This window comes from Strigops habroptila, chromosome 2 (genome assembly GCF_004027225.2).
Source record: "Strigops habroptila isolate Jane chromosome 2, bStrHab1.2.pri, whole genome shotgun sequence".
Lineage (NCBI taxonomy): Eukaryota > Metazoa > Chordata > Aves > Psittaciformes > Psittacidae > Strigops > Strigops habroptila.
The window spans coordinates 47,361,917-47,388,934 of NC_044278.2; the positions used below are offsets into that span (position 1 = coordinate 47,361,917).

Sequence of the window (27,018 nt, forward strand, 5' to 3'; positions counted from 1 at the left end):
CTCCTCGGAGTGAGCCGCAGCCTCCGTAGAGCCACAGTTGAAACAAAAGCTTTCCTAAGCGGGCTCCGGTGTGAAGTCACAGCTTCCACTGCGGCTGCTGCCGCATTTTGGGCATTGCTCCCTCTGACATGGTCATGGGGTAAAAGTGGTTCTGTGATGCTGCCTTGGGGTTCCTGCTCTGGGCACAGTCTTAGCCTGGTGCCCGGCAGTGTGATGGTGAGAGCCCCGCCATGCTGATGGAGCAGGAGCTGGACACAGGCCTTGCAAGTGGAGCTTTGGGAGTGCTCGACTTGAAGGAGCTGGAAAAGCGTTTCGGCTTCGCTTAGCCCTGAGGTGAACGAAAAAGTAGAGGATATTCTTGTGATGTTAAAGTTTAACCTCAGTGGTCTTTCAGCAAACATAGCTTGAGAAAGGCAATAAATATGAAACAAAGGCCAGGTTGTATGAGGCTTTGAGCAACCTAGTCTAGGTATCCCTGCTCATGGTAGGAGGGTTGGAACTACATGAGCTTTAAGATCCCTTTCAAAAGTAACCATTCTAGGATTCTAGGCAAGATTGCATGACACAGGAAGTGGGGTAAATGAGTATCATACGTAAGGCTAATAAAGAACAGAAAAAACAGTGAAACTAATTTTCAGCATTTTGTTGCATTACTTTTGGTATAATCAACTAGTCTTTTGGATGATTCTATGTCAAACGGAGCTATTAGTATACATAGGGTTGAAGAAAATAAATATAGAAGTTACTTGCGGTAACAGCTTTGGATATAATGAAGTGTGCTGGACACACCAGATTTGGCAGTAAACACCTAAAACTTGATGTATTTTAGTCAAAGCAAATGTATTTATCATTTCACAAATGTATTTATCACTGCACTTCATTGCAGTGCTTTCCTCTTTTGTATGTTTTACATAGGCATTCAAAATGATTCTGTAAAAGATTAATACTTTCAGAACTTCAGCTCTACAGCAAACGTACAGGTGTGTGCTGGGGTTTGTTCGCAATTACAGTAAAAGGTCGGTGTGATATTTTCATACATTTTGGGTTTATTCACTAATTAGGACCATGTTGCCCTCTGCTGATAGTAAACTGAATTTACCTACCTGCACTTGCCAGATATGTTTCAGCATGAATGTCATGTACAGCAGACACACCTCTTTTTCCCTATTTTTACATGATGAACATCACGAGTACTAATCATAAAGGGAGGGGGGAGGGGAAAATCCTTGCATTATTGTTTACTGGGTGTAAAAAATCACATAAGCAATTTATTAAATTCTTTTAATGAACCAGTGATCCGTGTTCATTATTGGGTGGTGTCAAACCTTTCCTTGCCAGTGCTGCAGTGGTTGCATTACACACTGATAACTGAAGAACCCTAAATGATTGCTAATTCTTTCTAATACTTAACTCACAATGTATTTGTGACAAACTCACAAATTCATTAGTGATTGATCGTGTGGTGCAATGGTTAGCCCTGGCTAGCTGGAGGCCACAGTTGAGATCAGCCTTTCTTTTCGCCTTTTGTGGCTCACACAGCAACAAAGTGTGGGACAAAACCTATCCCAAAGAGTCCATAGTTTTATGAAACAAGAGATGAAGAATTTGAAGCAGATGGTATGACTGTCCAGAACTGGCACAATAAAATACTAGCAGTACAGTCCAAGCCTTCCAGGTCCAAATGTTGTCATCCAGTGGCCTGTCTTACATATTTTTAAGCATTTTTGCAACATACGTATGTCATTAGCTCAGCAGCAGCTATCATTGCAATACTGCAGAGTTTGCAGTTAGTCTCAGTCTGGGGCTCCCAGGATAAGGCTCTTGAATGCCTTTTCTCTATCTGTACGATTGTGAGTATGGTACATACAGGATTCCTTATATCCTCAGCTGAAAGTGCCTTGCCTACTGCAGAGGAACAGGGCTCCCTTGGCAGGAAGACACAAGAAGCATCATGACTTGCTCCTTGTGATTAGCCCTCCTTTGTGCAGGGATCAAAACTGAGGATGCCCCTCCTGGAGGGAGGTTTTTCTCACAAAGGACAGCTTCTGCATCTCCATTAAGTTGTTTTTGATCTAATGAATAAGAATGATCTAATGAATCATTACTCCGGTTTCCCATTTATAAATCAGAGACAATATTTTCTCAATTACCCCCAAAGTAAAACAGAACAAAAATATGATAAAAATGATATACCCATTATATTCATACATATGTGTATATGTGTGTAATGATATATATGTATATCTCTGTTTGCATGGGGTTTTAGGATAAAATCAGTGCTACTCTCACAGTAACAACTTCTTTGAGACTTTAGTATTGGCTATGATAAGTACCTGCTTCTCCAAAAACAGGCTTCTGTTCAACAAAGTGAGATATTCTGTCAGCTGATAGAGCATTAAATATCTGCGGAACTAGTTGGAAAAATGTGAGTCAAACAATGTTCATCATAAGGTTCTTGTACAGGATAGTAATAATTTCAAATAAGCTACCCTAAATTTTTTTTCTAAAACAATATATCTATATAAAGAAAACCAAAATAAAAATAAAATCATTGGATATTATTTATTCTGTAATATTATTTTTATATTTTTGTTTTTTAAACTATGTATATTGTATTGTAATGTCATAACAGGCTGCTATTTTATCATGTAATTTACTGCTATGTCATGTAGTGCCAAAGTGCTACAACACATCCTGTTGGCCATACTATAAAAATTTAATATTTTGGAGTTCAGATGAGCTTTGCATTTTCTGCATGTGAGGCACATAAAAGATAACATTAGCGTAAGAACGCATGTGAACAGTTCTGCCTTGCCATGAAGTGGGAAACATCCTGCAAAATTACCACAATTATTCTGCTTATTAACTTATACCTATATCTATGAGAGAGATCACAGTCATTGAAAGCAGGACAATAATGTGGTGATAATGTGGTTTCTTTCAATGAAATAAAAGCTTTTTTAAAATGAGTTTTGAAGATTATGTGTATTCGTAATACATTAACAATGATATACTGCGGAGATGTACTCCCATTCACAACATATTAGTAATGCAGTTATTTGAAACAAAATATTTGTGCATTCCTTTAAAATCTTCTTTCTTCAATTTGTTTTACAAAGGATAAGCTTTGGGCTGTTATTTTTTTTTTGTTCATTCTTGGAATGTAACAACTGTCTCTTCAGAATAGTTCAGGCAAAATATGTTGTGCAGGAAGGACAGATGGACAGGCATTTCCTCTAAAATCCCTGGGTACAGGCACTGGAACTGTGGTTTGAACTTTCTGAAACCTTGTGCACAGGTAATGGCTGCAGCTGTTCCTTATGGAGAGGATTCAAGGAAATTGTATCCTCCCTGAAAACCTGAAAGGGAACTGGTAAATGGTCACTTGCTAGAAATGCTCCTAGACAGGGAGGCAAAGTCAGTGTCAGCTCTCCGTAACACCAGTATAATTCAAAATGTCTATAGTGAAATCAGATGAATAAAAGATTTACACCAACATGTCAGAGAAAAGAATGTGTCTCAGTATCTTCAGCAAAAAGCTTGAATGCCAGAGTTGTGATAAATGATTAAAAACTGTTCTTGACTCCTGACTGAAAATCAAAGAAAGGCAGAATTACAAATATAATTACTAAAAGTACCATTAATCCTATGGACAACCATAATCATTTATTTATTTATTTATTTATGCCTCATACAGCCTTTTAAATAGGTTTTTAAACACTGAATTGACAACAGGATGGTTTTTTATTAATTCTCTGTGATAATATGACTGTAAAGACAAAATGAAAGATGGTGATGGTTCAGAAACTCCTAATTAGCAAAGCTGAATGAAAACGATTTTTTCAGAATTATGGACATTTTCTGTCATGAACTTTAAAACATGATTTTTATTATTGTGTTTCCTGCCTAGGAGAATTAGACCACATTATCGTTGAAAATCTAGAAAGCCAAGAATGATTAATCACGGCACTGACCAACTAAGGAGAAGGACCCCAGATGGCCTAGTGTTTGGAAGAGGATGTTCCCAGAGTAGCAGAGCAGCAGAGCAGCAGCAACAAGCGGAGAAACAGGTACTGCAAATAGCAAACTAGTGAAGTTGGAGGTGTGGGAAGCTACTAGGAGAATATCCTGCAGTGATTTTGAAGGCTTCTTTCCAACTGCTTGAATTCCTGTGGGAGCCCTGAGTGGCCAATATATTCATGCCTCAATCTCACTGGCAGAAGTTTTCATGACTTTGTAGTTGTATCTGTCTCCCATATCCAACAGACACTAGCCAGATGAGGCATCTGTCTCCTGACAGGGGAATGTACATTAAAAAGAAGACTTTCAACTTGGTATGCAATTTGAGGGGAAGTGTACAATTATATGTATTCTAGCATAAACCCCTGAAAATCATTTCCATCTTGTGTAGGAAGGCAGCTGGGATAGCAGGAAAAGCAGAAGTACACAGTACTTTCAAAGTGGGATTTTTTTAAAATTTAATAATGGAATTTATTGATTTAGATACCAAACATTGCAGTAGGAGGAAACATGAATATGCTCAGGGAGCAGTAAGAACCAGGCACAAGAAAATATCCCTCACAGTATATCAGCATTCGAGGCTGGCTTTCGTATTTTTCCCATCCTCCAGCTAGTGACTCTTCTCCCAACTTCCCTTCCCTACTCTTGGGTTACCTAATGCTGACTTTCTCCATTGTTTAGTTATGTAGTGGCCAGTTTGCTTCAGTGGCAAGATCCGTTCTCTCTTGAGAGAGGAGCTCAGATCAAGCAAATTTTGAAAGAAATAAAAAAGGGCCCATAGAAAGAGATGCCCTCCCTATGGCATTCATTTTTTGGTCCAGTGCTGTATTTCTTTCTGGAGAAAGTTTGAAGGTTATCTTGTCAATAGGTCTTGAATTTATGTTGGCTTGTAGTGTTCTCAGAAAAAACCCTACAAAATCTGTCTAGGATCTAGACGTATAATTCAGTTCATGAAAGGCTCCTTACCATTATGTGTGCAAGTAAAGAAAAAAATTACATAATGTGAGCACTAGTAAGTGAATCGTTATAATGAAATGAAATGAAATGAAATGAAATGAAATGAAATGTAATGAAGTGAAATGAAATGGGAACCAAAGTGTTTTAAAAAATCACCGCTTCTTCCATCCTTAATGATATGTGGAAGAGGATCCTACACAAATCTCATGTCCATAGACTGTGAAAAGCCAAGAATTGGGCCATACTTTGGGGCTCTGGCAGATTTAATTTTATGAGCATACTTCCCCTCATAGCATTTGAAGCAAGTTCATTCACACAAAGAAAGAAGTCTTGGGTGGCTGTTTGTCTCAAGGGTCATTTTCATGTTTTTCGGCTCTGATCCAGTTTTGAGAGGGAGATGGATCAGACCCTGGATTTCCTTGGGCCAGCTCTGAACTGCTGCTGCTCATGTGTGATCAGGTAAAACCTTCAGAACTGGGTGGTGGATGAGCTTGTTACTAATGCTGCTCACCTCTCCGGTTATGGCTGCTCATGCTGTTTATTTCCATGTGCCCCAGCCGTTGTGGGTTAAACCCACTCCAGCTTGTTCTTGGGCACTGGGTAGGATGTTCATACAACTGCCACCCACCAGCTAGTCTGCGACAGCGAGGATAATGTCTTCATGTCTTTGTTCACTGCAAGCCAAAGCCTCTCACCTGTGTCTTGGTACACTGGATGCAGATGACTGTAGTCCTAGCAGTCATCTCTTCTGTGCATTTCTGCCAGTGATGAAAACCAAGCATACCTTAGATGAGCTGCCTGTTTGAGGGCCAGTTTGTAGCAGGCAGTCCTGAGATCCCTGTGCATTTTCTGTAACACTGTAAAGTACTGAACTTAGACGGTGAGGATGGTGCATATAAAGTTAACTGGGTAGCATTAATGAGAGATATTTCCCATGTGTTTCCCGGTTCTTCCTCCTGACAAGAGTACCAGTACGTGATGGGGGTATCTATCAGACCACCAGGAAGACTCAAAATTGAATTACCAGCAGGGCATGTGAAGAAATTCAGCTAGTCAATGGAGTGTTACGAAACCATCTAAGTTGCTCAGTTAAGTACTGCACAGATAACTTGAGAGAAGTTTTTTCTGCTATACATCCACAGCAAATGAGTCTGATGTTGATTAGTCAAATATGAATTTGTTGTGCTAGCCCTGGGGTTGTTTACATACACAGTGCTCCCAAAAAAAAAAAAATAGAGCTCCCAAACTGTGATGACCACCAATAATCCATTGACTCTCTGGAAGGAACCAGTAAGTAAATCAAAGTGGACCTATGTTCCTCCACTGCAGGACATGGTGGACAGCAATGTCAGTACAGGAAATATAGGAAAAATGTATGGGAACTGAGTCTGGGCATGGGGCATTTACATGCATGATCTGCTTTTTTGGTCATTTTTAGTGCAGAGCATTTCAAAGGAAGTGAAGTCATTGCCAGATCATTTTCCTTAAAGGTAGTAGCTAAGTTGGAGCCACTAACTATATAGATATAAAGATTATTTATTCCTGGTCCATTAGTTTGCAGTCACCCACAATTTATTTTCCCATCTCAGTTTTGTGCACAGTCACCCAGTATCACAAGATAATTTGCAATCAGCTTTCAGTTTCACGGTCTTGAACCATGAAGGCAAACTTTATCACCTTTCTGTTCACACTTTCACTCACATTTTCAACCATATGCATAGTTGGGCCATTCTGTAACTTCCCCCTTGCCTCTAGAAAAGGTGACTATTTTAACATTCTGGCAGTTTCAAAGAACACGAAGAAAATTAGGACTGCCGTATCTTTACATCCTGGGCAGGAAGGTGATGCTAATGAGTAATTCACTGTAAGTGAACATGTGGCTTTCTTGAGTACAGAACCTGCTCTAGCACTTTTAAAATCTGCTGTGAACATTACTTAGTTTAGAATAGAATTAGTGCTTGAGGGAGTAATATTTTTTCGTGTTTTTTTGAAATATAATGTTTCTGATTACTTTATGGCATGTATTCCTCAAAGTTTTTTATCACTGTTTTCTGTCATTTTATCATGGCTGTAACTTCTGGGTTTTTATGGTATTACATAATTGTAAATTGAGTCATATTTTCAGGTGAGAAGACAATTCCTGATACAGTACACAAAAATACCACTTATTAAGCTATCAACTATAGCAAGAAAACTGTAATACTGCAGTGAGTCAAAGCACAGAGATTATAGTAACTGTAATAAACTGCAGTGAATCAAAACAGAGATTTAAACTTCTATCAGCCTGAAGCCAAGGGACAAATTCTGACTGACTGCATTACCTGCCTAAGTCAGATTTACTGGGCATCCCCGTGGTGTCCAGCTCAATGAACAGATTTTGGGCATTGAAGTTAAGCACTGATGTTCCCTGTACACCAAGTGAAAAGCAATGGAGCAGGGCAGTCAGCTCTGGAAGAAGATTTAAAGTGCCTGCATGAGCTGCTAACTTTGCTATTGTCTGTGTGCAGAAGGAATGGCAGGAAATTAAATATGCCACCTCCTCCTCTATGCTACAAAGAATGGGGCTGCTGCATGCAAATTGCCTCCTGGGAGTGCTTTTGACTCCTAAACTCTGCCTGGGAATCATTTGAGGGAGTGCTTGGAGTTGCTCCTGCACACCATCCAACTTGAAGCACCATCTTTGCGTGGAAGCAAAAAGAAGTATATGAAGAAAAAAGAATGAAATGCTATTTTAAGGCAAGTCTAGGGAAATGCTGTTTCATTTAACTCAGACCTTACTTCTGTTGGTAACAAATACATTAACTGTTGGTATCATCAAATACATTAACTGTCTATCATAAATAGTAGTATTCTACATAATATTTAGCTTTGAAATACTTTAATTTAAAATAAATTAATAAAACACTTTAAATGTGGGATTAAAGTTAAGTCTGAAGACCTAAAAGGATCACTATTAAAATGATTTCTCAGATCTCTCCAAGGAGAATATTCTTCTCAGCGGTGTATATGAAATAGACATTGGCATAATTCATTGCAGAAACATTAAGAAATTTAGAGATTTTCAGACAGAGTATTGGGCTATTTCCTTAAAACATTCAGTCATGCTTTCATGCTTTACTGAATCACTGAAGACTAACTATTCCCCAAATAAAAAATTAACAATCAGTGTTCTCTCAACAGTTCTATAATGTGGACTTCCTGAATAGCTGGGGATTGGAAAGGGGAGGGACAGTGAGACTGAATGTGTTGAAATCAAACTTTAAAGTCAGGTATTTGAGAGGTTAATGACTATCAAAATTAGAAATTCATTTCCATCAAAAAGCTTTTGCTGTGATAAGCTTTTATGCAACACCACACATATGATCAAGAAAGTTATTATCCAAGCTTTCTTGTTATTTACATTTTCATTAATATAATGTAATGAATTTCAATACCTCCAGTACATGCAGGTGTATGTCTCTATCCTAAAAAATATAGCAATTATGAAGTAAATATGAGTGGCAATCAGTCACTGAAAGCACTCTCCATTATCTTCACCTTAAAAACTGCAGTGGGGAATCCTTATTTAATGTATAAAAATAACATCTAAAAGCTGGAAAATGTTTTAAGTTCGTTTCAATTGCAGGGTACAAGATAATCATCTTGTGGGAACATGCCTCATCATTTCCATGTATTCACGGCTGACAAAATGAAATGTCTCCTTTAATTCTTTTGGCAATTGAAGAAAAGTGATCAAAACCTTTTGTTATTCAATCTTCAAGATTAAGTGAGCCCATCTGTTGAGTAGTTTTTGAAGGATGTAGTATAGATTTCAGTAATTAGCTAGAAGCACTTTTTTTTCTATTAACTTGTAGGCAGAGTACTGTTTCCAATGTTTTTTATCAGACTTAAAAGTTGCAAATGATGTTATCAAAGTTAAAGCCACTTTATTATAGCATACTTGTAACATTTTCAAATACTCCCAGTGCAGTTTCTTGCTGTCTAAAATAATCAAGCAGATAATGGATTTCACATTTCACAGTAATGGAAAACTGCCAGGAACATTTTGAGGCGTTAATGACTGTAGAGCATAATATGCCCTTTAACTTTTCTTCTGAAGGAGAAACATGTAGCTTTTGCCCTGAGCAGTTGCATCTTCTGAATGAATGTTGCAAACAATACCGGTTAATTTGCTGACGCACCGATGTGGTTTATGTGAATGTCTTTACATAATGAATTTATTTTGTTGCTTCCACGGAAGCTATCTTTGAATTTATTCACAACAAAAAAGGTTTCAGTTTTGATCTTCAGGTCTTACTATGCTAGAATAATTTTTATAATCTGCTGTGATGCAAGCTATCTGACAATCCATTGCAAACAAACGAGGAACAACTTCTGCATCTTCTCCAGAAAGCCTTATGGTAGCTTTGCACTCTCTACTGATCTATGCAAATAATTTTCTTGCTCATTCCATGAAATGCAAAATCTTTCTTTTTTATCTTGTCTTTTGGATGGAATGCATCCAAAACTACTAAAGCAGTTGTCACAGTCATTAGTCATGGTGGACTACGATTTAACCAACAATGAGTAAATATCAGCATATTTGGCTCCATATCTGACCATGTTGATTGTGTTTACTGTCTATTGTTTGTGTATTGAGCAAATAATATTTAGATATTATGCCTTACACAGTCAGTATTTATCTTTCCATGCCAAATAACTGCATATATAAGAAATGCCTAGCTGCACCTTTTAAGGTAGACTTAGTTGCTCCACATATGTATTTCAGATATATCATTTGCGCTGTAATGCTCAAGACTGTAACAATTCTTAGGCTTCTTAGGCTTTAGGGGCACTGTGTGTGTGTAAATTATGGCTGTTTGAAGCTAGACACAGAATTTGAATACATTCTCTCAGTCTTCACTAAGGGTAGTTCAGAGAGTCAGAGGAGGAGCACATCCAGAAAAATACTTGGTTCACTTTCCTGCCTTATTGTGGCCAGGTTCTTCAGGAATCCTGAGATCACAGTCAGCATCCAATCTGCTACTGAAGGAGCTTTCCTCCTTGCTTTGATATTCCCAGGGTCTTTGCCCCAAGATTAAAGAGAGTTTGGTTTTCTCAACTCCTTATTCTGTCATTTCCTTATCACCTCCAAAGACACCAGGAAAGAAATTCATATGTCAAAGCTGAAGTCCATGTACAATTCTCAGAGCACCTGTTTCATAACACAAACCAGTTCTAACAAAGAATAAACATTTTGGGTGACATGGTTTAGTGTGAGGTGTCCCTGCCCATGGTAAGGGGGTTGGAACTAGATGATCTTAAAGTCCTTTTCAACCCTAACTATTCTATGATTCTATGATTCTATGATTTCCTGATTACACAGGAATCTTACCAGATTTTTTCTTTTGGAACTTTCCAGACATTTCCAGTCTTGCTTACCCTTTCCTCAGCAGTGTGCAAAGTGCAAAATTACTGTGTTTCAACAAGAAATGTCTCAAGAACCCCTGGCTTGCTTCATAGGTGCGATTAAAGGTGTTTGAACTTTTGTAGTTGTTTTCTGTTAAAAAGCTTAGGTTCATATAGGCTATTTATTTATATTCATATGTGCATATTTAACTGATCATTGCCTGAAACAGGGCTTCTCTGTGGGCATCTCTGTCCTCTTGGGATTCAGACCAGTAGGTACTTTCAGAAAAGATAACAAGATGGAAGAAGATGGTTTTGCTCTCCACGCCATTGTCTTCTTTTCATAAAAGGTGGAACCTGGATTCTAGACCCTCCTCAAATATATATGTGTGTGAATACCTGTTTGTGTGTGTGTGCATGGGCGAGTGTGGCGGGGTGGCAGCTCGTAGTTTGTGAGAGAAGATTCTGCTCACCTTCCTGCTCCTGGGGATGACAGATAATCTCTATCCCTTTTGCTGAAGTTTGAAGGGACATGAGGCCAATTTTTTCCTGAAGGTCAGTACATAACATGAAGTTTCCTAAGTGCTAATAATGGGTCATTCTTTTTTACCTTTTCTTTTCAGTGCCAGTTGCTTACATCATATGCTAACAATGAACATTAAATGCTTATAAAGCTATAAAAGGATCATTTCTAAACAGTGATTGCATGACTTAAAGACACTGATGGCAAACAAGGTATTTTACATACTTTTTATTAGTAATGAAAATATTCCTCAAAGACATGACTCCACTTAGAACTTGCTTAGCTCCATCAAGAAGGAAATAAAGCTCTTCTCTTTCTTCTTACTTGTTGAATAGATTGAATGTCTGCACACTAAGCAAGATGTTAAAATTACGTCACCAGAAGTACTAGCATCCTCTTAAATGCTGCTTTATGTTCTTGTAGTGTAGAAGAGAAGAAATAGAAGACTTAAGAATAGCTTTGAAAAGAACTTTAAGGAATAAAAGCATGTAGAATTCATAAAAAAAGCTAGACAACACTTTAGAAACCCTGACGTTCAATGATAAAATACAGTAGTGCTACCCTCAAAGTGTGTATTAGAATTAGAATAACTCATACAAAAGTGTACTCTGCATCTTGCACAAACAGTTTTTCTGTTTGCATTGCTACAGTAAGTACAATGCACAGTTTTTATGGTTTTGTTTTTTTTTATAAAGAACAAAATGATGCAAAAATACTCTACTAGTAAGGCAAATATTAAAAATAGTATTAAATCCAGTACACTCAAATATCCATTATCAGGTATCTTCTGGGCATAGACCAGAAATTAGTATAACATTGTCCACTCCAATTTCTCCAGTTTTGCCCTTGCCACGTTCTGATTCAAAAGTGACCTGTCAAAAGAAAAGAGATGTATTAACAATGAAAATGTAGTATATCCAACCATTTAGCAACTCCTAATGTTAATTAGTTATAATGCTCTATCTGAGGAATGTTTTATCACAATACAGGAATTAATGACTTAAATTCTTGCAGTTTTTAGAATTTCCCTCTATTATTTGAACTAGATTTATAATCCCCTGCACAGGTTTACAATACCAAATGGATTCCGGTAATAAGATTACTTATTTTCATTGTAAAAAAAAAAAAAAAAAAAAAAAAAAAAAAGGCAAATTGAGTGAAATCCTATTATAATAATGACATTTTATTAAAGTATGTGTTGTGAGTGCACTTCATTTCTTGAAGACATTACAACTGTTCATTTTCGATCTACTTGATAGGATTGTTAGGTTTTGGGTGTATATTCTATACATATTTTTACTCTCTATATGTACTATACTTGTATATAGTATAGTATGTATACTGTATAGGGAGAGTAGGTTTATTTTTATGAATAGGATGCCTGGGTTTTTATTTTATAGTCTGATTCTCATTTATGTAAGGGCTCTTCTACATCATTGCAGCAGTTAAAGAACCTTGGAAAGGGCTTGCATTTAATTTATACTCACAGTATGCAATTATACAGTAAAAGCCTTTACACGGCACTGAATATGTTCAGTCACATAAATGAGAACCAGGCCCTAGAATTTCAAGGAAAAACTTGCTGATGTACTGATTGAGGCAGTTCTCAGAGGCATACATTAGTGCACAGTGTTCCCTGTTGGCTAGTATGTCCTGCTCCTAAGGCAGTTGCCCACCCTTGATTATATATGGTGTCTCTTTTTGCTCTAACGGTCTGGTTAGTGTGGTTTGAGAGCATCCTCTTCTATGAAAGAGATAATTTTAATTTTTCCAGGCATGTATGTATGCCTCTGTTGCATGAGGTGTTAAGGACAGATTTTGATTGCTTGTGTTAATTTATGATCTGGTGCAGGTTTTCTACAAAATGACAGGATTATTGGCATGAGTGTTCTAACCAACTGGGGTAATTCAGTTCTGAAATTACAACCAGATAGTAACTTTTTTCTCTCCTAAAATGTGTGCTCCTGTTTCCCATTTCAGATAAGCCTTTCAATTGCCAGTAATCGATGCCTATAAAACAGTTGGTGGAACACTTGAGGATTATGAAATTGAGCTGTTGTGTTGGTTATGGCAGTTGTCTTATAAATTGTGTTATACTTACACTATTGGTGGTTTCAGCCCCCTGAAATATCTCTAATTTTCCAGTTCTCCACTTTTCATCTTTTCCTTTGTTCTCCTCCCAGACAGGAGCAGGTTTTTTGTTTGCCAGGAACACTCGAAGTTTCCCCACTCTCTCACCAGCAAGCCGATAACTGAAAATCAGGCAGTAGCTGCTCTTTGGTTTGAGGTTGGTGAGGAGCAGGTTTAGACGCCCCATATCCTTCTTGTGCCCTACAAAAGCTGGAACTGCCATGTAGTACCCATCGCCTGGTAACAAAACAAAAAAAAAAAAAAGGGAAAATGCATCTTTAATGGTCTTGTGTCCATTATTTGCAAATTGAATACATATTTGCTAAGAAAATACATGGAAGCTGTGTTACTTGAATAATTCAAAATCAGACTGGAGAAAAGCAGCAGGAAGTGTACTTTGCAAGGAACAAAATTGCACTACTGGAAATCAGATCAGTTTACAGAGGAGATGAGTTCATATTTTACCGGCAATTACAGTCATTATTCCTTGCACTGTCTTTTAAGGGCAAAACCATTTCAGTTTTCCAAATGCAACAGCCTGAAACATGCTGCTGTGCCTCTGTGGTCAGACCCTTTTAGTACCTGAGCTGAATAACACTCTTTCCACTGGCCTCTACAGTGATGACAAACTCATAAATGAACCGGGTTTTTGTTCCCCAAATCCTGGGGGACCAATGAAATGACAGATATACACGAACAGATAAAGGGATAGAAGATCTGGGCCCATAAACAAAGATAATCATAACCAGCAGATGTAAGTTTGGGGAGAGAGGGTAAGGTCAGAATGAGGTCTTCCTGGAAGTTACAATACAGAGAAGGGACTTGGGGAGAAGGAAATACATGGAGCAGGAGAGGAAGGATTAGTGAAGAAAGACTGGGATGGAAAGACTGTGAGGGAAGAGGGAGAGAATGTGTGTGTAGAAACTGGAGCAAGTGGCCTGCAAGATCTGCAGGATCCACCGGTCCCTACTGCAGCAACTTCTGCAACATTGCCTGTATCACAGAGGAAGAGACATCCTTTCAAATAAGTTTCTTCAGCCACACAGGTACACCTACACAGCAGTCGCACATTGCACTCCTGAAGTTCTTTCTCAGGTTTTAGCAGGCCTGCTGTTGGTATCAGGTCAGGTATCAGCTGTTCTTGAATAGCTCCCTGCCTTTGGCTCGTTCTGAGGAATGCTGTCACTAGTGTGTCTTGCAGAGTTTGTGATTTCCAAGCAGTTATCACAGTGCTGTCTAAGCCATGTGAGTGACTACACTGCCATATCCATCTAAATGGCAGAGTGCAGTTAAATACCCTACCAGTCTTGGAGAGACACAATGGATAGCTAATAAGGTTTCCATTGCCTTGTACCTTACATTTCTGAGCAGTTATATTCTAATAATTTTTGTCATCTTTTGATTCATTTGTGTCAAAATATGTTGCTGATCACCAATTGTCACTGGATATTTCAAAGAAACAATTTCCACTCTCAGCATTCTCTGCCCCTTTTTTCTTTTATAAAGATAACCCACTGAGAGGAGAGCTAATTCTTGATTTTGCTTTCCCCTCCGTCCCCCTTTTTTTGGAAGGGGTGAGCCATCAAATCAAAGCATAGCTAGAAGACAGATATTTAAATACCTCTATCTCGATCAGCAGGATTCCAGTCAAAGTCATCATCAGCATCTTGTTTCCAGTCACAGACTCCTCGACTGAAGCTACAATCAACTGAAAAAACAAAAAATTGGCAATGGAGACTCAGAGATAAGAGGAGCACTACATTGTAAGTACTGATAGAAATAATTTGCTCTTTATTCATCCAGTTATTAATGTACTTCTAAATCATTACATGTAATGTAATTCTAAAATCATATACAATTTGAGTTCAGATAGTGTTGACCTAGATGAAATTGCAGAAAAGCAAAACATTAAAATTTATGTAGTAATTCCTTCTTTAACTCACGTGAAAATCTGTTGTGTCTTTTTACTGCCAATCTCCCATCTGCACATGAGTTTATATACTGTGACTTCTGTATACTGAGTGCCTGCTGATCGCCAGGTATAGTTGGAGGTTTTAGTTTTGAACTCTACCATCATAAACGGTTTGGGATCTGCCAACTTTAGAGTTCCCCTCTCTCCATTTGTTACACTGCTGTAGTTGTAATCAGCTGAGATGCTCAAGCTCCAGTTCTACCCATTGAAAGAGAGAAGCTACCCTCCCATAAGAGTAATCCTTTACGTCAGCACTCGACACTCATACTACATGGAGCTGGGAATAGCCCAAATCAGTTGACCTTTTAGAGTACACTGAAAAAGGGTGCCACCCAGAGCACACTACAGCCTTCATGACTGCAGATGAAAAGCATTACACACACAAAGAAACACTGTGCAATGCAAGCATGACAGATCAGATTAAGAATAATACGTCAGCCATCTGAATTTCCTCAGAAAGAAGCATCCTTCTTGTTCTTTTCCTGTATTTTATCATGAGACACAGAAGTGCAGTACATGGCATTTAGAGAGCTTTAATGTATAAAAAAGTAGTAGTCCTGAGACTACTGCTTTCTGAATTGGAAAAACCCCAGAATCTTACCCTGATGTCAGTCAACACATCTGTCTGTTTTGTTTTGGTTTGTTTTCTTTCAGATTTGAAAGAATTTGTTGATATCTGGGGGGTGAAACCCAACTTGTCCTAAAAATAATCTCAGCTACAGCCAATCCCAGGATTTCAGCCCCTGCTCACTTGGCTGGTTACTCCCCAAGAGGATGCTACTGCCCTGTAAATGCATCAGCTCAATACAATCTCTCAATCCTCTCTTTTGGATTCTTCTTTTTTTCCTGTGGCTTTCATAAGCAGGTCCTTATAGTCAGCTTTATGATTCGGTGCATCATAGAGAAAATATTTCCCACCAGGAGAGTGGGGAGGAGTGCCCTTTAATCTGCTTTGACCAGACCTACACTGCAGTCTGTTATAGTTACCAACAGGCAGTGAAGTTTTCTGTTTGAAAATGCATGAAGCACTTTCCTAAGGTATGGCAGAAGCTGAAGTTCTGTACATAAATTGACAGGTCTTGGACCTTGTATGCTCCCCTGAATGATTTTGCAACAATTTTTTTAACATGAGAAAGAACAAATAGTATCATCTTACTCTGATATTCGTAGGACTTACTGATGAATTGGGAACTATCATAAATTCATAGCCAAGCTGTTTAAAATTCAGGGTAAATATTTATTCAGTCTTGTTCAGGTGAAACTCCTGTTGACTTTTGGCAGAGGACCGGGAGAAAAACCAAGAGAATATGGCTGAAGGACATTGGCATATTGTTGCATGCTATGCACACTCTCCTAACATGCTTTCATTTTATAGACTGTAGAAATTATTTTATTTTTTCATGACTATGAAATAAATTGCAAGTGAAATTCAATTGCAAGTCGAGTTTCAATGTGGGTGAACTTTCTGTACATGGCTTATAAACATTTAATATATGTTTTGAAAAGGACACAAAACCAGCTTCTCACACTGGAACTGGCAGAATGGTTTGGCCAGACAATGTCTCTAACACACTCACCAAACCTTTGTTTTACGTCAAAGGCTTTTAACTTGTTCTGGCTTGGCTAATATAGGTTGTCATGAAAACACACAATAAACATGAAAATAAATACTGTAGAATAAAAATAATCTACCTTCTTGCTCTGGTCTTGACATTGGAGCTTTCTTCTTTGCGGGGAGAGGGCCAAAGGCAGCTGCTTCTATCAACTTGGGAACTAGGGAAAACAATTTGTCAAGCGCTGAGTCATCATGCAAAAAGAAAATGGAACTTTATTGCTTTATACCAGTTGCCATAAATTATTTAAATAGCTCAATGTACGTGTTTTCCACTCCACCACCAAACTCGCATTCCTAACCCCAGTTAGATACTGAATTTTAAAACTTTGCTAAAATTGCTATTTTCCACAGCACTATGGCTTCTAAGCTGTAATAAATGGACCTACAAGATTCACAAGGTCAAAAAACTTTGACATGATCTCTCTTTGGTGTGGTGATCTGCTTTCTTGCTACAAAACTTCAGCTAATGATCAAAGTACCTGTGAAGACAACAACTCAACGGTTTGGCAGCACTTTGCCAACCGCAGCCTCAAAAAATGGGTAATGTCAGAAACTTTATAAAAGCCATAAACACTGGGGGATCAAAGGCCAGAGCCCTGTATTCAGGTAAGTGATAGCTGGTGCTGCTGTAACAGAAGCCCCAAGAAGTTATTTTTCTGAAGCCGTACTCTCTGCTGGGGTAAATGTTTTCTTGCAAACCTGATCAGCAATGCTGTCTGCTGGGAAGGAAAGGTGCAGCGACCTTCTCCTCACTGTCCTTGCAACAGCTGGCAAGCACAGCCTGATGTTTTGATAACCAATCCTGGTGGAAACCCCTGAATAAGTTCTTTTGTAAAAATCAGTTGGTGTGTCTTGTGCCAACTGGAAGAGTCAGTACAGCAGCACAGTCATGGAATCATAGGCTCATAGAACGATTTAGGTTGGAAAGGACCTTAAGATCATCTAGTTCCAACCCCCTGCCATAGGCAGGGACACCTTCCCCTAGACCAGATTGCTCAAGGCCCCATCCAGCCTGGCTTTGAACACTTCCAAAGGATGGGGCAGCAACAGCTTCTCTGGGCAACCTGTGCCAGGGCCTCACCACCCTCACTGCAAAGAATTTCTTCCTTATGTCTAACCTAAATCTTCCCTGCTTAAGTCTGAACACATTACCCCTTGTCCTGTCACTAGGACAATGAATGTTAGGTTTATTCTCTGAGATACTAGCCTAAAGGAGTTAATTACTGAAAAAGAACTATTTTTCAGCAGCGCTCTCAGAGACTAAGGCAAAACCTTTCCTGTCTGATGAGCTACAAGATACAGAAGTTTGCAAACTCTTATTTACTCTAAGTAATACTCTAAAATACCCTAAGTATTTTTAAAGTTCTGTGATTAGGCTTCTTTTGTACTATTTTAAGTGATTAATAGAAAAGTGCACTCACTAAAAAAAAATAAAAAATATAATCTCAACCTCTTTGTGCAGAACTTGTGTAAGTAACTAATCACACAGGAGATAAGGGCAAGATCAGCTTTCATTTGCAGAGGATTCTATCCTTTGCAAGCACATATGCAGATGATACCTATGATACATAGATACACACCTATGAAAACAGGATCCTAAATGTGCCATTTTAGAGGATGAGTGAGGATTACTGCTTACAGAAAATGCTAGTGGAAATGGAAAGCCTGCCAGACTGAAGTTTACTTTTCAGCCATAGCACATGGGCAGTAATGTTAAGAAAAGCTCAAACCTCCTCAACAGTGCCAGATGATAGGAGGTATGGAAATGGAAATTACTTTTCCCTACTCAGCATTGTATCATACATACTATTAGAAAGTGACAAATGCCAAATATTTTGAAAGTCATTACTTTCACATGCATGCACATTTCTTCAGGGGGAGTTTGTTCCCGTGAGTTCCACTGAGCTTGGGCTTTCTATCGACATACTCCAACTTACTCACAGTTGTAAACACATACTCAATCTCAAGAATATACTTACAACCCACTGCAATCCAGAGCCTCCTAGCACCAGAAAGACTTAATCTTTATTCTCCTTCAAAACTCTCAAAAATTGCTTGCGCGTACACCAGAGAAAAGACACACTAACCAAGAGGCCATGAAGGCATTTCCAGAGGTGCTGAATTGAGCCAAGAAGGGAGACTAATGCAGTCTTACAAGCTTTCTGATGAATTGCCAGGAGCATGTCCTTTCTTGTTGCTCTTGCAGCTTTCCTCTCACCCAGACCATTGCTTAAATCATCTGGGTAATACTCTTACTTAAGGCAAGGATTTATATATCTTTCTCCAAATTCATATATGTCTACATACACACATTGAGGAACAGGCATATAGAGATTAGGTGTTAAGTTTACTGTCATGCCATAAACTTGGCCTCATACTTACTGAAAGAGGCTCAGGCTGTGAAAATCCTTGCCAAAATGGAGAGAGCTATTAAAATATAATCAGTTCAGGAAAGAGTGGAGTGATTTAACAAAAGACAACAGCTGTCAGAATGATTTATTTACTGAGTTATTGAATTATACTTGAATTCACCTGAGGGATATACATGCAGGTGTAGCTGTGTGCTGCAGATGCTTCACGTGAAGAACTGTCATGCACAGAAAAAGAGCCAAATTTTGTATCCAAATCTATTTTTGTTTTCCAAGTCAGGCATTATACATTCTCCACTTAACAGAAGATATCAGCTGCGTATTATAAGAAACTGTAAGCTTCAGGTTACAGAAAGATTTCCAAGAAACCTTTTTGGAATGTGCCTACATTTTATATCAGACCATGACTGGACATAGCTAAGATCCAAAGTTTACCCCTCCTAAGTAGTAAGCAGGAGATGGGATTGCTCTTTTCAGCTCTTCTGCTGAAAAGTGGTGCTTGCAGAAAGGCAGGCCTTGTCTCATGTTCCCTAAGGACAGAATCTGACCAAGAAAAGCTCACATATGTCCCAATTCAGGCACAGCAGAGTCTGTCCTTCTTTCTGTACTGCTGGTGCCCACCCATCTAATTATCTGCAGCACTAGCTACTATATAACCTCTACATATAAAATTCTTCATATCATGGTCCCACACATTCTTAACTGCAAAAGTCATCATGGTGCTCTTAAGAGGTAAGATGGTTTGATCTTAAATGAGCAGGAATTAGTGGCAGGGAGAACTAATGCCCAGGTCTTCAGAGGTACCTATGTAACTACCTACCATCAATTTCCACCGGATTTGTGTCTATGAATGTCTGTGGTGAGCAGAGCATAAGTAAATTGGTGATGTTCTGGTCCTGAGAGCAGCCACCTTGTTGCTGACACAGATTCTTGCACCAGCAGGAAATTCAGGGTTGCCTCTGTGAGATATATCTGAGTATTACCCTTGTTCTCAGGAGGGGGATCTCTTTGAACCATGTTAGATGCAGTTTGTCGACTGGAATGTGTCCCTGCCTGTGGCAAGGGGGTTGGAACTAGAGGATCTCTAAGGTCCCTTCCAACCCAAACTGTTCTATGATTCTACGAACTGTATCATGTATCAGGATCTGCAGCAAGGAAAGAGACTTTATGTAAAAATAGAACAGCCTCAGCCAATTCTATCAGGCTGAAAGTACTTCCCTAAAAAATAACAGGACTCACACAAACCAACTCTGAAACTACTGGGAAAGCCTGCAATCATGGAAATGCTTCTTAGCAATAATCTCAGAAAATGAGAAGCATTGTGACATTGTTCTAGCATAAGTGTGCCTAAATAGAGTGCCATGAAGGGGGTTTAGAAACAAATTTATACGTAAAACTAGAATTCCACTTTAAAAACACCAGGCTTACCAGGAAGTGCTGTGGATAATGAAATAGATGAGATTTGAGAGCTATCTTCTAGCTATCTCCCCATGTGAAGACTTTTAGATAGCAAAGAAAGATAACAGACTGCCACTAAAAGATATAGCAAAGAGCTAGTGAAGTTCAAGCATATCCTTTGGTACAGTGCACAGCAGTGTACTATTAGTGAGTGCACTATTAGTATTAGTGTACTTACATGTAAGTGTAGCCCTCACTAGATGATTAGATGGCCTGGCACATCAGTTTCACAGGAGTGGAGGCAGATACCAGTTCACTCTGTCTGCCAAACAGGTTTGTTAGCACTGCTCTACCAGTTGCACCAACTCTGGCTACATCACTTCTTGTTTGGAGCTGTCTTGGACCGGGCTTGCTTGAGGCACAACTGGAATGAGCTCAGGTCTGCCTGAAAAGTACCATGTAGATAGACCCTCAAGTCAGTCTAGAAGTCAAATAAGGGCCAATGAGATCATGAAAGCAACAGGAAGCGCATCTGGAAAAGCACTCCAGAAGCTCACTAGAATAGGTCTGTGGAGCGCTGTTTTATGGGCAGTACAAAAGCACTGGTGAGAGACGGTGGTGCTAAAGGAACTTACTGAAAAAGCTATTAGATTTTCCTCACCGAAAATGCTAACAGATTTTCCACTATGTGCACTTGGTTTCACCTCTCTGCTTTGGAACTGCTGTATATTAAATTACTTATAGTGCATTTGGAAATGACAGTTTTGTCTGAAAAAAATATGGCTTGGTTTACAGCTTGGAAGTAATTTTCTGTTTGTCTGGAGTAATGCATGTGCTATCCTTAAAGCTTTAATTCTTTTCTTTTTTTTCCTCTGTTAGTGGGACTGTATTTCTTATAAATTATCTGTGGCATCACATTGAGCTCTTGCTGAGGCAGCTATACTGGAAGAATGGATATATAGTAGAATATATAACACATATATATATCAGAATATATATAATGGATATACAAGCACCCATGTATTTAAATGTGGTAATTGTGGGCAAAGTGGTATACTCTTATATCTTGTTATGGCTATTTGATTTTTCTCTCCCTTGGAAGATGCCTGTGCCTGGTTTTACCTAGGTAGTCTAGTTAGTCAAAACGTAAAAATAAAACACAAAATTTGGGAAAAGTAACTCACTGTTTGTAATTCTAACATGTAGAGTTCTAAAGTGCTGGAAACTGCAGCATGTGGGAACTCTCACAAAAATGGTACTCGCTGTCTTTCTAACATTGCTTTCTTATGTTCAAAGCCCATAAAAAAAACCCCAGCCCAAACCAAAACAAAAACCAGAAAACCAGAGTGGGTATTGTAAAAATATCAAGCAGAATATAAGAGGTAGTAAGATGAAGACTAGGTTCCTATATATACATTATACCACTACACTGGCCTCAAAGAAATATACCACATCTCTGCTAACCACATCATCCTTTGAAAGAATTACATTTGCCAGATGTCTGACATCTTTTGAGCCTTTTGCCTACAGCTCTGGACTGAGCTCTGAGCATTATTCACTGACACAGAGGTCTATTTATCAGAAAAGAGTAAGATTAAGAGTAAGTGTCCTGGGTTCAGCTGTAGTAGTCATTTTTCTCCTTCTTAGTAGCTGGTGCAGTGCTGTGTTTTTGACTTTCAGCCTGGGAACAATACTGGTAACACCGATGTTTTTAGCTGTTGCTAAGTAATGTTTACTCCGATCAAGGACTTTCTCAGTCTCATGCTCTGCCAGGGAGGAGGGGAAGCCGGGAGGAAGCAGAGACAGGACACCTGACCCAAACTAGCCAAAGAGATATTCCATACCACAGCATGTCATGCCTGGTATATAAACTGGGGGGAGTCACTCAGAAGGCCCAGATCGCTGCTTGGGCCAGGCTGGGTATCGGTCGGTGGGTGGTGAGCAATTGTATTCTCTCCCCTTGTTATTTCCCTTATCATTATTGTTATTGGAGGTAGCAGTTGTGGTTTTGTATGGTACCTTAGTTACTGGACTGTTCTTATCTCAACCCATGGGAGTTACGTTCTTTTGATTCTCCTCCTCATCCCTCCAGGAGCAGGGGGAGGAGGAAGGTGGGGAGTGACCGAGCAGCTGTGTGGTTCTGAGTTACCAGCTGGGCTTAAACCACGACAGTAAGTAAGACTAAGAGCAAACATCCTGATTAACTGAGAGAGAATTAAGAGCCTAGAACCCATAAGAGAAACAGTCCACTTTTAGTATTGCTGAATAAACCAGAAAACCAAAACCTCTTTACCATTCTTGGTGCTATTAAAGGAAGGGGCTCTGTAATTAACCTAGCTGGCTACATGATACTACAGGAGTGTTTTAAGAATGATATGAGTTTCATAAACTGATAAAGTACAGAATATGGAATTTAGTTGCAATTTGGCAGTACCAGGCTGGATTATGAATGGTACATGAAAAGCACTGAAATGTTAGAAATATGACAGAATTGGGGTTGTGCACTTTAAGTTACCTCTAGTTTGAGTGTAGCATCTGTACAGTCGTTGTTTCTATAATCAAGTCCAACTCTTCTTCCATGTACAGAAAGAATATTTCTCACACAGTACGGATTTTTGCAGTACTTTGGTTTACTCTCATTTTCTATACATCTGCAATTTTCGCAATCAATAGGACAGAATCCTATTTATTAAACTGCACCTTTCACAGCAGGACAGGTCCTGACTTCACACTGAACAAGGTAAGGATCCCATGGAAAATAGTCATTTAAAGTCATTTATATCATAAAGTATAAAAATATAAAAAGAAAAATTAAAATTTTCACAGATGACCTTAATTTTGACATTTCTTAAATGTTGGGGGCTTCACTTTGCTATCTTTAACTGTTGTGGTTTTTTTAACACCCCCCTCCCCCCATGTGAATAGTAGTTTTCATAAAGGTTCTGTATTTTGATAGTTGGCCTATTTTAATAATTTAAATCTCCGTATAATAATTACTTTTTTCCCTACAGCATTTTTCTGTGACTCTCTCTATTATGTAGTAAAACTACTATGATAAAATAATATATACATTTAAAAATAATAATTAAGATCTCTAAAAAGTGTGACCTATCAATTTTTCCTAATTAGCTACTCTTCCGGGAAGACAAAAAATACCAATTTTAATAATACAAAAGGCAGACTGTATGTGAATACTTGAGGGGATTGTATGGAGGAACTTAATGCAGTAGTAAAGGAATCATTGATAGATTGAGATCAGCAGAGAAGGAAAAAAAATTATGTGTAAATTTACAAGCTGTAAATTTGAGCTAATCGTGTACTCCAAGGGATCATTCAATATCATTAAAAATTCAAGTGTTTTTAAAGCCAAACATTCAAGCAATTAAGTGCTTGAATCATGACTGAATTTTTATAATAACAAGGATCAAGTATAGCATGTGGAAATTTAAAAGGAAAGGAAACGCTTTTAATATATTCAACCTACCCTGAAATTAAAATGCAAATGGCACAGTGACTGAAGTCCTATACACAGCTGCTGCAGGTCTACGCACACTAGATACCACTATTTTCTAAACTGCTTTGAAATGCTCAATTAAAAGTATAGAATGAATCACAGAATCATGTAGGTTGGAAGGAACATCTGTAGGTCACCTAGTCTGACCTGCTGACCAGGAGGTTGCTCAAGGCCCAGCTCAGTCATATTATGAGTATCTCCGAAGATGGATATTTTACAACCTCTCTGCATACCTGTACCAGTTTTTGTCCACCTTTAATGGTAAAATATTCTTTTCATTATATCTAATCAGATTCCCCCCTCCCAACTTGTATATATTACTTCTTGTCCTATTGCAGTATATTTTCAAGAGTCTGGCTTTCATTAGATAGTCGAAGACATCTATAAGATCTCCCCTTAGCCTTCTCTTAGTGCTGAAAAATAGTTACTTTTAGTCCTCCCTCTTATACAATGTTCTCCAAGCCCCTGACCTTGGTTGATCATTGCTAGACTCATGCCAGTATGTCCTCATCTGTCTTGTGATGGAAAGACTGAGACTGGACACAGCACCTTAGCTGTGGTCTCACAAGAGCCAAACAGAGTAGAAAAACCCCTTTTTCTGCATGGCTTCTCCCTAACGTCTGTAATGTTGCACAAGGGTTTTCTCTCCTTTTGTATTTGCTTTTGTTGAATTTCATAGTGTTCCTGTCAGCCCATTTTCACAGCCTGGCTGGGTCCCTCTTAATAGCAGTGCTGCCCTTTAGCATATGGGTCATTCTCCCCAGTTTGGTATTGTCAGCAAACTTGAAATATGCTATAAAAGCTCACTGTTAATATTTGCAGGAAGGAAGGAGGTTGGTAAACAATGACCTGACTTCATTCTTGCTAGCATAATTTGGGGAGGGAATATTACTCTGTGTCCTTAGCCTGAACTGAAACAGGCCAATTACCACTGAAAACTGAAAAAAGGCAATTTTAGAAGTGTGCCTTTGGCAAAGAAGCTTGTGTTCTTAAATGTATTTAGGTGAATAATCTTTTTTTTTTTTTGCTTTCTTACAGTAGCAGTATTACAGACCATTTTTCTACAGAGGATCTTAAAATGACCTTTTCTTTAAAAAATTATACTTCCATGTCTTTTCAAATCAAATAATGACAATGTGAATGCTATCTTAAATTTCAATTGTGTTCATTTTTATCATTGTGGAATATGGGGTGTAATTTTAATGACTGTGGGATCATACTTCTTATTTTTCTATATTTTGGAAAAGAGAAAGTATCATGAACAAACTATTAGCATTAGGGTATATTTTTCATATTAAATGTTTTTGCCACTACTTTGAAGAATGTTTGACTGAGCCAGCTGTACTAAAAACCAATTAAAATGCATCTGAAAACTTCATAAAGAACACAGCAAGAAATTGCATGGCATACAATATAATAGTTGGAAGGAAACATCTGAAAGCAGGCTGAGGACATGCATATTAATCCTCCTGATAAATTACTAATGTCAGAAATTAAGCCAGATGACTGCTCAAATACCATCAAATTTGAGAGTCCATTCAGATAAGCTCTCACATTTAAATAAAAAGGATAAAGAAAATCTCTTTGTGATTCACGTAGTTATTTTTCTGTTGGGAATGACATGAACAGTAGTGCCTATTGTATGGTCTATATTATTTGAAACACAAGGACACCAAAGTCTACGTTTTGTCTCTGAACAATGCACACCACACAGGATGAGTATGCCTGTCACTAATCAAAGCTAATTACTGTCATGTAGCGAAGCAGCACACCACATTGTTGTAGTAGCTGGGGCTTCTGTGAAGAAAATGGGGTGAAGCTATGTACTATTTTTAAACTGTTCTGAAAGCACAGCCTGTCAGGATGCTGCACTCCCTCTGCTCACATTAACTGCAGGTGTTAATTCACCTAAAAGGGGCATTTGGTATCTTCAGCCTCACCAGTAGGTATGTTAAGTTGCTCTTCCTTCTCTACAACCAAATTCTGATAAGATGGCTGTAATGTTTCGCAATTTTGCTAGTGCTTATATATATATTGAAACCAGATTTTTTTAAAAATGAAGAAACTTACAAAAGACATCTCCTCTAAGTCTTTGCTCATGGTCGATCTGATTCTCAAAATCTTCCTTTTCCTCTTCATCTGACTCTTCTCCCTCCTCTTCTTCAGTAGCTTCAGTTTGTTTCTCCTCCTTACTGTAGCTCCCACCAAGATCAACACCACCTTTATAGTCCAATAACTGCAAGTGGGTCTTAGAAGACGGTGTCATGGCTGCTTCTGGGATTGCATTCTTGATAGTTTCCTGCTTTTTCACACTGTTTTTATGTGCAAGAAGTTTCTTAATTGTGTCCTTAGCTGTTCCAGGGATTCTTGCAATTTCCTTCACCGACTTCTCAGGGATAACTAGAACCAAGAAGGAAATATTAAATTTTCATCTAAGGAATCATTCAGCAATGACAACACTTAATAAATGGGAGCATGGTGTCTTTTACAATGTCCAGAGACCTATACAGCCAAATTCTTTACTATGAGATATAAGTTCAGCTCTGCACAGAACTCAGTACACATGCACTTGTTTAGCTCTGTTGTATAGATGACCCCCTGATTGAGTTACAGTGAAAAGACCATAGAAACCCTCTACTACAACCTCATTTGGACTCCTCTGTAACACAGGCCACAGAGCCCCTTAATTATTTCTACACTGGAGCTTGTATAAGAAAAATTATTCTTCTTCAATTTGTGGACTACTAAAAGTTGTCCATGGAGGTGGGATTGCCTGCATAACAAATGTCAGCCTACAGCAGTGAGCTTTTTTCTCATCCATCTTCTGTGATCTTCTCTGGCCTAATTTTCCTTGCACAACAGGCTGCAAGCCACTGAAATGGAGCATATTTTGCAAGGAAATACATCAAGCTGCTCCATCACATTTGATTTATCTCTAAGGGATATTTAGTTCTAAGAGGTAAACCCAAAAAATTTAGAGAGGCATCCACGAATGCAAAATTATTATCTTCTTGCAATTCCAAGGTGGACTAGAATATAAGTGTAAAATTTCCTGAATTTTTTACTATTTTATGATTTCTCTTGGCTACAAACTAAAAAATATAAAAAAAAAATAATCAGCCTAGTAGTATA

The 27,018-nt window shown here is 38.4% G+C and overlaps 1 protein-coding gene across 3 annotated transcripts in view; it reads right to left on the reverse strand.

The window, feature by feature from the left end:
• Positions 1 to 11,101: 11,101 nt before the first annotated feature.
• EGFL6 (EGF like domain multiple 6) overlaps positions 11,102 to 27,018 on the reverse strand; it is a 36,592-nt gene continuing 20,675 nt past the window's right edge. For all 3 annotated transcript variants that reach the window (XM_030476750.1, XM_030476749.1, XM_030476751.1), the window contains 5 exons: positions 25,957 to 26,286; positions 16,683 to 16,763; positions 14,640 to 14,726; positions 12,990 to 13,255; positions 11,102 to 11,760 (listed from right to left, as the gene is read on the reverse strand). In XM_030476750.1, the coding sequence (XP_030332610.1) occupies positions 11,665 to 11,760; positions 12,990 to 13,255; positions 14,640 to 14,726; positions 16,683 to 16,763; positions 25,957 to 26,286 (860 nt within the window). In that variant the 3' untranslated portion in view covers positions 11,102 to 11,664. The remainder of the gene's footprint in view (positions 11,761 to 12,989; positions 13,256 to 14,639; positions 14,727 to 16,682; positions 16,764 to 25,956; positions 26,287 to 27,018) is intronic.